General features: G+C 41.9%; 1 protein-coding gene across 4 annotated transcripts in view; it reads left to right on the top strand.

Moving 5' to 3' along the window:
* Nucleotides 1-14,882, top strand: part of ddi2 (DNA-damage inducible protein 2) — a 79,359-nt gene that overhangs the window by 22,215 nt on the left and 42,262 nt on the right. Inside the window, exon 9 of one of the 4 annotated variants that reach the window (XM_070860291.1) lies at nt 485-3,403. The exons of 2 other annotated variants lie outside the window; for them this stretch is intronic. In XM_070860291.1, the coding sequence (XP_070716392.1) occupies nt 485-2,514 (2,030 nt within the window). In that variant the 3' untranslated portion in view covers nt 2,515-3,403. Of the gene's footprint in view, nt 1-484; nt 3,404-14,882 lie in introns of those variants that run through there. One more of the 4 variants, XM_070860293.1, reaches the window with a different exon arrangement.

Raw genomic sequence — 14,882 nt, 5'->3', positions numbered from 1 at the left:
AGTGTTCCATAATCTAGTAATATATATTTCAAACTGACTTTTAAGTAAATATTTAGTTTGCACGCACCACATATGCAGTCAGCTTTCAGGAAGTAATGTCCTAGAGTAAGTTGGAGTAGTGTTGCTCACTAACTACATGCAGCTACGATTCAACTGAGCACTATGCATTTGAACTTTCCTATTATAAAGTCCTGGGCAGTGGGCAGTGGGCGGGGGTCATCTTTTTTGAGATCGAAGCTCTCCAGTGACTATAATTGAGCTTTTATTGTTTAATGAATGGTCTGTACTGAGGTTTATCCAATGAATTAAAATGCTATCCTCAAACATTAACATTGTACGTGTGGTGCTGGTTTGACAATGAATAGAAACAATAGGACGACAGAAAATAGAATTGGAACTGCTGGGCAATTTGGCTGTAAAATGGTATGGAATAAGATGTATGCATAGCTGTAATCTGGGATTCCATTTCTTTTTTTTGTTTTAGGAAAAGAAAATGGCAAAACTACCTCATTGGAAAGCCCTTCATTACCAGCACCACATCATCTTCACCTCCCTCTTCCCCTTACAAGAAGTGACCTATCTCAAGCCCCCCAAACCCAAAGTTATTTGGACCGTTCACTTTCCGTCCCTGCTAGCCTTCCTTCACAAAACCAGAACAAATCTGAATTGACAGGTGCAAAAAGCCTTCAGATCCCTGAGCGCATGGAAACACAGGCAGAGAAACAGGCCCCGTCAGAACCATTGGACAATCTGTTGACTCCTCTGTCTCCCGATAGTCTGTGTGCTCCTTCTCAGGCATCATTAGGAAAAAAGCACATACCACAGTATGGAAGCATTCATAGCAGCACACAAAACCCGTTGATTCATCCAACTTCAGATACTGATAATGAGTCTCTGCCAAAACGTGTCTTGCCAGATGTGAGTCCACATGAAGTTGGCATGGAAAAGGGTGACGTCACACAGGAAGACCATTCTCTTCTAAATGTACGAACAAAAACCCAGCTGCAAAGCCTAAACAAAGAACATTTGGATTTGGAGGAGCCACCAATAAGAAAAGTTGGAGAGCTTCCTTCAACTGTACAACCAAATACTGAATCTGTGTTTGATCTGGGTGTAGCTGACAAATCAATCAAAGCAGCCTCAAATGAACTGGCTTTTGACGATGGTTCATCTAACGTTGATGAAATGCAGCAGCCCACTGCAACTGGAAAAGGGATTGATGATCCAGACAGCCATCTGCAGCAAGTCACAGAGCCATCAGACATGCTCCTTGAAATAGATGAAAAGGATCTATGTAGCTGTCAAGAGAAAATTGAGGCTGGTGAAAGACCATCATCTGATTCTTTAACTGGGAACATTGAATTCTGTGATGCTGAAATTGTAAACTCTACTGAACAGCAGGTAGAGGAGATTAGCCATGTAGCATCAACAAAGACAGATTGCAATAATCGCAAGGAGGGGAAAGTCCATATTTCAGATCAGGAATTTGAGGATGAACATTTAAATTCAAACTCCTCCATTCCTCAGGTGGATAGACCTTTTGAGTTTACGAGCGGCTACATGAGAGAAAAGTCTGAAGTTACTCTTGATGCCGATAAAAAGCATGAAGAGGTACATTTGTTTACTGAGATTAAACAGTCTTCCTATCAGCAGGATCAGAGTTCAGACTCTGATCTGTACGATTCACACCTCTCCCCTGTAGCTACTTTATTTGAACTGCATCGAGAGTTAGTCACCTCTTGCCAGGAAGCTTCCTTGAATATATTAGCCAATTCAGAGGACAACTGTCAGTCAGAAACAATATATCAGGAAGACAGTGTTCAACCAATGGAAGTGTCTGAAGAATGTTCAGATAATGATACCTTGAGCAGGATGTGTGTTGGTGCAGAGCTGCAACCTGATATTGTGGAAATGGATAAAGAACCTTTAACAGCTAATTCCAAAATTTCATCCAAAAGAGACAACTGTGTGGATATATTTACAGAAAAACTCACTTCAGATGTGACACGAGACGGATCTGAGGAGATTTTTGTACAAGAAGCAAAGGATGAGGCTGCAGCTTTTATTCTTGTGTCGAAGGATCTAACAAATGAAATGGAAGTTTCTTCCGCTGAGGAATCATCGGAGACCCAAGAATCATCAGCAAAGAGTATGGTGCATACACCTGACACTGCAGCAGTTAAAAGCAGCCAGATGTCTCAAAGTACTGAGACACATTTGCAGATGACGACAGATAATGTAGCCTATTCTTCAGAGGTCCCAGCTACTCTGATGACTTGGGAAGGGACCGTGGAAACAAACATGAATCAACCTGATAGATATTCTTTGGACAGTCCTCTAGAACTGTGTCCTCCAACTTTAACAACCCAGATCTTCCCAGCTGCAAATGTTGAACGAATAAGAAGATCAGGATTTACTCAGCAAGAAGCGGTGGAGGCCCTTGAACGTTGTCATGGCAATACCGACCTGGCTCTTCTGGTTCTCCTTGCAAGAAGAATTGTGGTTCCTAGCTGAAGTTGTCCAATAAGAGTCAGTAGGACAATAATGAGCTGGCACTGTTTAGACACCTGGGTCTACAAATGGGTGTATCGGTTAGTCAAAAGAAAGAAAGTTTCAGTCGTAATCATTATTTTTGGATAGTGTTGGAAATAACCTGTTTTAACTGTTGATATCATCTGTCACCGGCAAACTGGTTCTTGTGGTCAAGTTACTGCAGCATTAGTATTCGTGTTTTCAGTGCCATTCTGGAGTTACTAATCCACTTCACAATATTCGCCAGTACCCCATAACCCAACCAACACAAGTCTATTTAAAAATCGGCCCCAATGCTGTTTAGAATTATAACTGCCTATGATTTTTAACTGAATACTCTCAAAGTTGGGTTTGGAGCAGCAGGAGAAGGAAGGACAAAAGTGGCAGGTTTGAATGCTTGGAAAATGATCTATGTGTACGCACAGTATTCATGGTGGAATCATGTTAGATTTAAAATTTGTGCGAGGTCGGTAATTGTCTACATTAGATTTGGAGGGTTGCTTTGGTGTTTGGCTTAACCATAGGGAAAAGTGGAAAGTCTCTATCATGTTTCCTCCATAAAGAGAAGAGTTCATGTATCTCACCTTCTGAGTACACAAATTTTTAGAATTCTTTTACTATTTTATAGCCTTTCTCAAATCTGACACAGCAACACCACCTCTGCTGGACATTTGTCTTCTGAAATAGAGGCACATTCAGTATTTACAGTTGGCAAAAATTGTTTTATGAAGGTGTTTGTGCTATTTTTTTTCTGAAGCGACAGTAGTGATGTTGCCCTAATCTTCAATGGCTGCTTAGTGCAACCTCTGGTCTTTGCTTTTCTCTTTTTTTTTAAAACCAAATAATAAAAAAAAGTTATTGCCAAACAAAATATTGGTTTTGTGTCAGCTGATGATACTTAAGCTATCTGCCTGAAGAAAGCTGGAAATTTAAACTGTTTCAGTTTCTTGCCTATAAACAGCTGATTTCAGCCAAAGGTGCAATGATGAAGTAGTAGTTAATGATGTGGAGGATGGCAGATGGGAACAGTGTCAGAAGGAAGCCTCTGAGGCCATTCAAGGTCATAGTCTGGATTCTCGGTGTCAGAATTTATTTTCAGAAACTGTTAAACAGAACTATTGTTTTTCATTTGGATTCCGTACATGCCGTTTGGGATAGGTTGAGCTTGCTGAGTGGGTGACTCATATCAGTGATGCTCTCTTATGCGAAGTTTCTTGACACGGAGTCTGTCAGGCATCCTTGATAGTCTAGTGGGTGCCAAGCCTTACAGACAAGTGGGCTGCAGGTTCAATCACTGGTTTCTGCCGAGATTGCTGATCTCAGTTGGGACAACAGTTGGGGTACTGAAACTGGCTTCAGCGATCCTGAGACTAGGAAGGTTGAGGTTGCTGCTCCTTGCCACTGTCCATGGACCCTTGTATGTATGTGGACATCAAAACAGGATCATCCTCGTCTCTGATGGTCTTTACAGTTCAGCAACCTGCCACAACTCACTGTCCATCCAGATCACTGTCCACATGAAGAATGGGCATTTGGGTGTGGCACCAGAGAGCACTTACCCCCTTGGATCTGTACCCCAGCAAGAGATGGTGCCTTCGAAGAGTTGTATCTCTTCATTTGCAGCCCTCATATTCACTTGGACAAGCCAGGCTTACCAATAGGGAAGATCACATGCCCTTTCTGATTATAGATTATGCTACTGGGACATCATCAAAGATGATTCCAAATGTAAGGGGATGAGCTATAAGGAGAACCTATGACAGCTCAGTCTCCACAACCTAGAGAGAAAATGGTTACTGGGGAAGCTTCTTGAAGTGCAGGTACAAGAAATATTAAATGGCTTGGATAAGGTTAAAATAATGCTGCTTAGTGGGACCAGAATCACACACATAAATTAATTAAAAAAAAATGTAAATCTAATAACAAGGAACTTCACACACAGGGGAAAAGTTCACAACATAATTCTAAAAGGACAACGAGTGTTAAAAAAACAAGTTTGAAGGCTCTGTGTTTCAATGCAAGGAGCATTCGTAATAAGGTGGATGAATTAACTGCGCAGATAGCTGTTAACGGATATGATGTAACTGGGATTACGGAGACATGACTCCAGGGTGACCAAGGCTGGGAATTCAACATCCAGGGGTATTCAATATTCAGGAAGGTTAGACAGAAAGGAAAAGGAGGTGGGGTAGCGCTGCTGGTTAAAGAGGAGATTAACACAATAGTAAGGAAGGATATTAGCTAGGATGATGTAGAATCTGTATGGGTGGAGCTACAGAACACCAAAGGGCAGTAAACGCCAGTGGGAGTTGTGTACAGACCACCAAACAGTAGTAGTGAGGTTGGGGATGGCATCAAACAGGAAATTAGGGATATGTACAATAAAGGCACAGCAGTTATCATGGGTGACTTTAATCTACATAGATTGGGCTAACCAAACTGGTAGCAATATGGTGGAGGAGGATTTCCTGGAATGTATAAGGAATGGTTTTCCAAACCAATATGTCGAGGAACCAACTAGAGAGCTGGCCATCCTAGACTGGGTGTTGTGTAATGAGAGAGGATTAATTAGCAATCTTGTTGTGCGAGGCCCCTTGGGGAAGAGTGACCATAATATGGTAGAATTCTTCATTAAGATGGAGAATGACACAATTAATTCAGAGACTAGGGTCCTGAACTTAAAGAAAGGTAACTTCGATGGTATGAGACGTGAATTGGCTAGGATAGAATGGCGAATGATACTTAAAGGGTTGATGGTGGATAGGCAATGGCAGACATTTAAAGATCACATGGATGAACTTCAACAATTGTACATCCCTTTCTGGCGTAAAAATAAAATGGGGAAGGTGGCTCAACCGTGGCTAACAGGGAAATTAGGGATAGTGTTAAATCCAAGGAAGAGGTATATAAATTGGCCAGAAAAAGCAGCAGACGTGATGACTGGCAGAAATTTAGAATTCAACAAAGGAGGACAAAGAGTTTAATTAGGAGTGGGAAATAAAGTATGATAGTAAGCTGGCAGGGAACATAAAAACTGACTGCAAAAGCTTCTATAGATATGTGAAGAGAAAAGGATTAGTGAAGACAAATGTAGGTCCCTTGCAGTCAGAATCAGGTGAATTTATAATGGGCAACAAAGAAATGGCAGACCAATTGAACAAATACTTTGATTCTGTCTTCACTAAGGAAGATACAAATAACCTTCCGGAAATACTAGGGGACCGAGGGTCTAGCGAGAAGGAGGAACTAAAGGAAATCCTTATTAGTCAGGAAATTATGTTAGGGAAATTGATAGGATTGAAGGCCGATAAATCCCCAGGGCCTGATAGTCTGCATCCCAGAATACTTAAGGAAGTGGGCCTAGAAATAGTGGATGCATTGGTGGTCATTTTCCAACATTCTATAGACTCTGGATCAGATCCTATGGACTGGAGGGTAGCAAATGTAACCCCACTTTTTTTAAAAAGGAGGAAGAGAGAAAACTGAATTATAGACCGGTTAGCCTCACATCAGTAGTGGGGAAAATGTTGGATTCAATTATTAAAGATGTAATAGCAGCGCATTTGGAAAGCAATGACAGGATCGGTCCAAGTCAGCATGGATTTATGAAAGGGAAATCATGTTTGACAAATCTTCTAGAGTTTTTTGCGGATGTAACTAGTAGAGTGGACAAGGGAGAACCAGTGGATGTGGTGTATTTGGACTTTCAAAAGGCTTTTGACAAGGTCCCATACAAGAGATTAGTGTGCAAAATTAAAGCACATGGTATTGGGGGTTATGTATTGGCGTGGATAGAGAATTGGTTGGCAGACAGGAAGCAAAGAGTAGGAATAAACGGGTCCTTTTCAGAATGGCAGGCAGTGACTAGTGGAGTATCACAAGGTTCAGTGCTGGGACCCCAGCTATTTACAATATACATTAATGATTTGGACGAAGGAATTGCATGTAATATCTCCAAGTTTGCAGATGACACTAAACTGGGTGGCAGTGTGAGCTGTGAGGAGGATGCTAAAAGGCTGCAGGGTGACTTGGACAGGTTAGGTGAGTGGGAAAATGCGTGACAGATGCAGTATAATGTGGATAAATGTGAGGTTATCCACTTTGGTGGCAAAAACAGGAAGGCAGAATATTGTCTGAATGGTGACAGATTAGGAAAAGGGGAGGTGCAACGAGACCTGGGTGTCATGGTAGATCAGTCATTGAAAGTTTGCATGCAGGTACAGCAGGCGGTGAAGAAGGCAAATGGCATCTTGGTCTTCATAGCGAGAGGATTTGAGTATAGGAGCAGGGAGGTCTTACTGCAGTTGTACAGGGCCTTGGTGAGGCCACACCTTGAATATTGTGTACAGTTTTGGTCTCCTAATCTGAGGAAGGACATTCTTGCTATTGAGGGAGTGCAGTGAAAGTTCACCAGACTGATTCCCGGGATGGCAGGACTGACATATGAAGAAAGACTGGATCGACTAGGTTTATATTCACTGGAATTTAGAAGAATGAGAGGGGCCTCCATAGAAACATATAAAATTCTGACAGGATTGGACAGATTAGATGCAGGAAGAATGTTCCCGATGTTGGGAAGTTCCAGAACCAGGGGTCACAGTCTAAGAATAAGGGGTAAGCCATTTACGACCGAGATGAGGAGAAACTTTTTCCCTCAGAGAATTGTGAATCTGTGGAATCCTCTACCACAGAAAGTTATTGAGGCCAGTTCGTTAGATATATTCAAAAGGGAGTTAGATGTGGCCCTTACGGCTAAAGGGATCAAGGTGTATGGAGAGAAAGCAGGAATGGGGTACTGAAGTTGCATGATCAGCCATGATCATATTGAATGGTGGTGCAGGCTCGAAGGGCCGAATGGCCTACTCCTGCACCTATTTTCTATGTTTCTATGTTTGTGATAGTCCAGGAAAGAGTAACATGTACTATAGGTGGTTAAAAACATAGCTGGCTGCCAGGCTGGGACAGTTAAAGACTGCACGAGTGAGCTTTGGCCAAATGGTCTTTTGTCATTCTTGAGTATTTTTTTTCTTATGACCTCTCGCATGACATACCTAAAGGTGTATTCATCAGTAACAGAGAGCTGTATTATTCTAGCCATTTTTGGGTTTTGCTGAGAATTACTTTGGAAACTTGCCATTTTTTTTTTGTTTCTAAAGCGAACATAAATATTCACAATCCAGAAGAGAACCATAATGGTTCCAAACGTCATGGTAAGTACACACATCTAATGTGCCATAACCTCCATTGAGGGATGGGAAGATTATACGTAGTATGAGGTAGTGATCCTCAAAGATCATTGCACAAGGTGGGATCAGCCTGGGAGAATTCAGTGAATCAGAACAAGGCCTACTATATTAAAGTTGAACAAGGCATGCTCCTTCCAGGACCAATTGCCTGGCATCATTACCAAATGTCAGCTTTCTACCTCCATTTATTGGTCATAGGTGAGTTTCTGCATCAAAGACCATCAATTTATTTGCACCAGTTTTTACTGAACACAGCCCTAGGCCACTGTAATGTATTTGCTTCATGGGTTCTTTGCTTAAGAATTCATAGCAACACATTGCTATGAAGAACTAGTTGGTTTATTAGCAAAGGTTTAACAATCACACTACACATTACCAGTTCATCCACCAATCTCACAACCACCTGACTCATCGTGAACCCCCTGAACCCAACTGGCTGGGGTTTTATTGAGCCTTGTGAACATCACATGACTGGCTAAGCCACTCACAACTCAACAGCTCCATCAGCCTGTGAGCGTATTCACAGGTGCATACATTACAGGCACAAAGGCCCAAATTCCTCAGTATCAACTAACTATTGTGAATTGAAGGTTGTCATGAATATGGAATGCCATTGGCAGTTGGCTTCAGTGTCCTCAAATTATTACTACCCTTGGCAATGGGCTTTCTTGACCAATGCTGATGGTTGACTGATTCATTAATGCAAATTTTTGATCAGTCATTGATGCATTATAATAGTTACTGTGCATCAGGATATTACTTGGCTTGTCTGTTACTGCATTTGGCCTTGTTTTCAGGTTGTCCTGGTGAAGTCTACAACTTTATTCAATAAACAAATCTGGTCACTGGGTACTCCCAAAGTGGTGGTTGCAGTCGACAGGTCAGTTTCTGTTCGAACATTGCCAATATGAGACTGACCGCAATTAAAAGACACAAAAAGAAACATGGGAAATGAACAGCAGGCTGGTCAGTATATGAAAGAGAAAGATAGAATAATGTTTCAGATTTGACCTTTCATCAGAACTCCATGATATCAAAAACCTTTTCCCCCTGCGTTTTCTTTAATGTTATCCCTTTTTCTGCAACTGTGCTCTTCAAAGGTAGGAGAAGGAATAAGGACACAGCTGAGTCTGATTGGATCCTTGCTCATTTGCAAAGAATTGCCATTCAGGCTCTTTACCAAGTTTTTAATTTATCTGTAGAGAAAACTGCATGTTTATCTGTACCTGTTAGTACTGTAAAGCCAATTAGGGAGTGCATAATCTCTTTCTCACCAGATTCAGGTGGAATGCTCTGATTTAAGCAGGGTACAGTTTCTTGACAGATTACATGGCTTCAACATTCACTCCCTCTACCACTGGTGCACCATGGTTGCAATATGTACTATCTACAGGATACACTGCAATAACTCGCCAAGGCTTCTTCGACAGTACTTCCCAAACCCACGACCTCCACCACCTAGAAGGACATGGGCAGCAGGTGCATGGAAATACCATCACCTCCAAGCCCCCACCCCACCCCCCCAAGTCGCACATCATCTCGACTTGGAGATATATTGCTGTTCCTTCATCGTCGCTGGTTCAAAATCCTGGAACTTGCTCCCTAACAGCATTGTAAAAGTACCTTCACCACATGGACTGCAGTGGTTCAAGAAGGTGGCTCACCACCACCTTCTCAAGGGCAATTAGGGATGGTTAATAAATGCTGACGCCTACATACTGACAATGTCAATCGCCGATGCCCTGAGCAATGATTGTTATAAGTTGGCGCTCCTAACCCCTTCACTCATATTCACAGCAAAAGGCAGCTTCAATAAACAGACTCCTACAATGAGAAAGTTGTAACTTTATGCAAGACAAGAAAGGAATTGCATGCTCTGGGACTAACAATTACCCTTTTATCCCAATCATTCACACTATTTGACTGCACAGGTTGCCCACTCTGAAATATGGAAAACACCACACTGTCATGCCATTCAGGTGAACACTAATATTGAAAAACTCAAGAATTTGAATTGCTCCAAAGCAAAATAATACAGAAAATATTCAGCAATACAATACTTGACTTGCACTATATTTAAAATGTCTCAAATAATAAAAAGTCTAAAATCTCAATATCCTTTTCAGAATCTTTTGACTGAGCCTTTGATGTAATATGAGTACTTCAACCCCTCGGAGCCACTGCCACTAACACGTACATATATACAGGCAAACCGGATATCGTAAGACTGCTGTCCAGATGTACTTGAGTGTTTATTTTTAAGTGTTGGCTACCTTCCACCCTTAGACGAATGCAAACGTGTTATTAATCAATTTTACCAATCGGTTAAGTAGAATGTGAACACCAGCCCTTTGGCAGTCTGTCAATTTTGTTTTCTTTTGGCACTTGAATATCAAATAAATTGGTTCAACAGGCATCTACAAGTTTTGCATGCATTTAACATTTCAAAGACACGAATTTCTGATTCAATTAATTTGTGAGTACTGCAAGTGTTTCCCTCCAGCAAAACAACTGGCTGCCTTCCCTTAAAGCTAGAATCATAGAATGACACAGCAGAGAAGGAGGCCGTTCAGCCCACAGTGCTTGTGCCAGCTCGTTGTAGAGCTATCCAATTAGTTCCCCTTGTCTGCTCTTTACCCAGAGCCCTGCAATTTTTTTCCCTTCAAATATTTATCCTGTGTGCAAAGTTAAAGCACATAGGATTGGGGGTAGTGTGCTGACGTGGATTGCGAACTGGTTGGCAGACAGGAAGCAAAGAGTAGGAGTAAATGGGTACTTTTCAGAATGGCAGGCAGTGACTAGTGGCGTACCGCAAGGTTCTGTGCTGGGGCCCCAGCTGTTGACATTGTACATTAATGATTTAGATGAGGGGATTACATGTAGTATCTCCAAATTTGCGGATGACACTAAGTTGGGTGGCAGTGTGAGCTGCGAGGAGGATGCTATGAGGCTGCAGAGTGACTTGGATAGGTTAGGTGAGTGGGCAAATGAAGTATAATGTGGATAAATGTGAGGTTATCCACTTTGGTGGTAAAAACAGAGACAGACTATTATCTGAATGGTGACAGGTTAGGAAAAGGGGAGGTGCAATGAGACCCTGGGTGTCATGGTACATCAGCCATTGAAGATTGGCATGCAGGTACAGCAGGCGGTTAAGAAAGCAAATGGCATGTTGGCCTTCATAGCGAGGGGATTTGAGTACAGGGGCAGGGAGGTGTTACTACAGTTGTACAGGGCCTTGGTGAGGCCACACCTGGAGTATTGTGTACAGTTTTGGTCTCCTAACTTGAGGAAGGACATTCTTGCTTTTGAGGGAGTGCAGCGAAGGTTCACCAGACTGATTCCCAGGATGGCGGGACTGACATATCAAGAAAGACTGGATCGACTAGGCTTGTATTCACTGGAGTTCAGAAGAATGAGAGGGGATCTCATAGAAACGTTTAAAATCCTGACGGGTTTAGACAGGTTAGATGCAGGAAGAATGTTCCCAATGTTGGGGAAGTCCAGAACCAGGGGTCACAGTCTAAGGATAAGGGGTAAGCCATTTAGGACCAAGATGAGGAGAAACTTCTTCACCCAGAAAGTGGTGAACCTGTGGAATTCTCTACCACAGAAAGTTGTTGAGGCCAATTCACTAAATATATTCAAAAAGGAATTAGATGTAGTCCTTACTACTAGGGGGATCAAGGGGTATGATGAGAAAGCAGGAATGGGGTACTGAAGTTGCATGTTCAGCCATGAACTCATTGAATGGCGGTGCAGACTCGAAGGGCCGAATGGCCTACTCCTGCACCTATTTTCTATGTTTCTATGTTACCTTTTGAATGTTACTATTGAATTTGCTTCCACCACCCAGATCAGAACAACTCGCTGTGTAACAAATTGTTTCCTCATGTCGCCTCTGGTTCTTTTACCAATCACCTTAAATCTGGTTACCAACCCTTATACCACTGGAAACAGTTTCTCTTTATTTGCTCTTTCAAAACCATTCAGGATTTTGAACACCTCTATCAAATCTCTTAACATTCTTTGCCCCAAGAAGAACAATCCCAGCTTCTCCACATAATGAAGTCCCTCATCCCTGGTACCATTCCAGTCAATCTCCTCTGCACCCTCTCCAAGGCCTTCACGTTCTTTCTAAAGTGTGGTGCCCAGAATTGAGCACAATATTCCAGCTGAGGCCTAACCAGTGTTTTGTAAAATTACCATCCCTTTTTGCCTTGAACTATCTTCCCTTTTATCATTTAATCTCTCCTGACTTCCACCCTATTATAGGCCTTCCCTTTTGATCTTTCCTCTTCTCTCCCTTTTCCCTGACTCTGTACTTGCTTAAAACCTCTTGCGTCTCAGTTTTTCCAGTTCTGATGGAAGGTCATCGACCTGAACCGTTAGCTTTGTTTCTCTCTCCACAGATGCTGCCTGACCTGCTGAGTATTTTCTGTTTTCATTTACCACTACTTTCTGTTTTTAGCCAATTTTGTATCCATGCTGCCATGGGCCCTATAATCCCACAGTCTTTAATTTTGCTAACAGGTATTATGTGGTACTTTGTCAAATGCTAATAGTCAAACTAATAGGAGTATCTCCATAAATATTTGTGTGTTTTACTTCTCTTCCCTGCAGACACAGAAAATCGTTTAAGAAGTTATGTAACAAGTCCACTTATTTCACAATATATTGGCCAATGTAAAATTTTATATGAAGATTAGTAGATTTTTTTATGATTACTTTCATTGCATATATAGATGAAAGGGCACTTGCTCACTCTAGCAGTGGATATGAAGCACCAATGTGCAGCTAACCAGACAGCAGTTGGAGCCCCCTGCATTATCATTATCCTGAGTGATAGATGCCTCTCCCTGGGGGAAGCCAAGACACAAGGAATATGGCATCTTTCTGTAGAACTCATGACACTTAAGCAGACTATGAGTAGTTTGGCTGGACGTGAATTTCTTCAAGGCCAGGCATTATGCAAAGTTATGAACGTGTAGATTGACAGTACAATTGTGGTTTACAGCATTGAAAAGCTGGGTGGGACTCGGTGCTTTGTTGTCTGCCGCAATGAAATGCAGATATGGCAATGGTGCAAACTGAGTTCTGTGAATTTCAGTTCGTCAACCAGCAGAATCATAGAGTGAGTTGGTGGACAATCCCAGCAGTATCGAGGTTTAGTTTCACAAATGGAAGCTTCACTCAAAGGTGCTAATTGCTGTTTTTGAGAAATGGAGATGGACCTCCTGGACTACGCTCCAGAACAAGGTGTTGCTGAGGTTCTGCTGCAAATGAATGCAGTGGCCCTGGACAGTTGACCCAGTATTTAACTGATATAACAATGCTGCCTTTCAGGAATGCCCATGAAAGCTTATAATGCCAAGTGAAAAGAGTTTGATCTCATCTGTGTTTGATGCACAAATGACTTGCATTTATAGAGCGCCTTTAACAAAAAAATGTCCCAAGGGGATTTACAGAGGGGGGGGGGGGAGAAAGATCAATAGAAATAGATGACTCAGTGGATACTGAACCAGATTAGAGAGAGAGACTAGAAGGGATGTCAGAAAGCTTGGCCAAAAATAGATATTTAGAGAAAGTTTTAGGAGAGGCAAAGGTTTTAGGGAAAGAGTGCTAGAGAGTATGGCGAAGGTGACTAAAGACTCTGCCACCAATGGTGGGGCAAAGGGAGGGCGAATGCACAAAAGACCAGCACTGGAAGACAGTGGGGATATAAGACTGGACAAGGTTACAGAGGTAGGGTGTAGCAAGGCCATGGAGGGATTTGAAATTTAATGCATTGGAGTAAAGTGTAGGTTCGCAATGATGATGATCAAGTACGATTTTGTGTGGGACAGGATACGGGCAACTGAGTTTTGGACAAGTTAGAGTTAATGAAGGCAAACAGGATGACACAAGAAATCATGTCTCGAAGTGACAGGCGTGAATAAGGATTTTAGCGGCAGAGCAGCTGTGGCAGGAGTATTGGCAGGCAATGATACAGTCTTGGTGATGGATAAGGTTTGAAGCTTAGCTCTGGTTGAACGGGATATCAAGAGTTCATAGAGTCTGATTTAGTTTAAACAAGTGGTCGAGGTAGCAATAGAGTCAGTGGCAGAAGAGCAGAATTTATGGCAAAGGTCATAAACAATAGCTTTGGTCTTCCCGAGGAAGTTGTGATTATCTATGACTATGTCAGACAAGGGTAGATCCTGGGGGGAGTCGGGAGGCGATAGTGTAGGGAAGAGAGGCCATAGCTGGAGTAACCAATTCAATCTCCAATATGTAAAAATGTATTAAAAGCGGATAAGATAGGGATGGACAGCTCATAGATCCCAGTTTCGCCCAGTTGAATTTTATGGAATGCTGAACATAGATGAGAACAAAGCAACTGAAATTTGATCTAAATCCCTCCGGAGACTGTCAGCAAACCCAAAGAAATGTTAAGTTTTCATCTTTCAATGTGACAATGAAATAAACATTAATATTGCAGTTTATAAAAACTACTCAAATGTCAGGAGCAGCATTATTGTAATACTAACTCCAAACAGAAAAAATATATAAAACACATAAAAAAAACACCTGACTGCTGCTCACAGTTATGTACTCCGACCCCCCACCCCGTTGTCTCTTGTCGACACCCACAGAGTAAACTCATTCACCGGCCCAGAGGGGCTCCTCAATTTCTTCACAAAAGTATTGCAATTGTAAACTTTTGCTTATGTTCCCATTCACAACGGTACTTATAAAACCACACAGGAAGGCTGCAAAATAATGAATCATAATGCTAAAGTTTAAGATACTAATTTTATATTGCAAATTCTGTCATAAATTAAATATATGTGTGAAATCCAGCATGGTGTACACCATCTGGCATCTTGTAGACACTCAGTCCTTTGAGTTTTTTCCTTCTCATCATTTTGTTTCTCTTTCCTTGCCTCCATCACTCATTCCTCTCTGTGATCTATTTATTCAGCACATACTCCTGTGAGCTTGAGTCTCTTAGGAACATCACAGACACCTGGATAAATAAAGTCTAAAAATATACTTCAATTAGATTATTGGCTGCCGTGAACCAACCTTAGCTCAGCCCACATCAGACCCACATTTCTGTCT

This window comes from Pristiophorus japonicus, chromosome 18 (genome assembly GCF_044704955.1).
Source record: "Pristiophorus japonicus isolate sPriJap1 chromosome 18, sPriJap1.hap1, whole genome shotgun sequence".
NCBI classification, from domain to species: domain Eukaryota; kingdom Metazoa; phylum Chordata; class Chondrichthyes; family Pristiophoridae; genus Pristiophorus; species Pristiophorus japonicus.
This window is presented reverse-complemented; position numbering and strand designations above follow the sequence as displayed.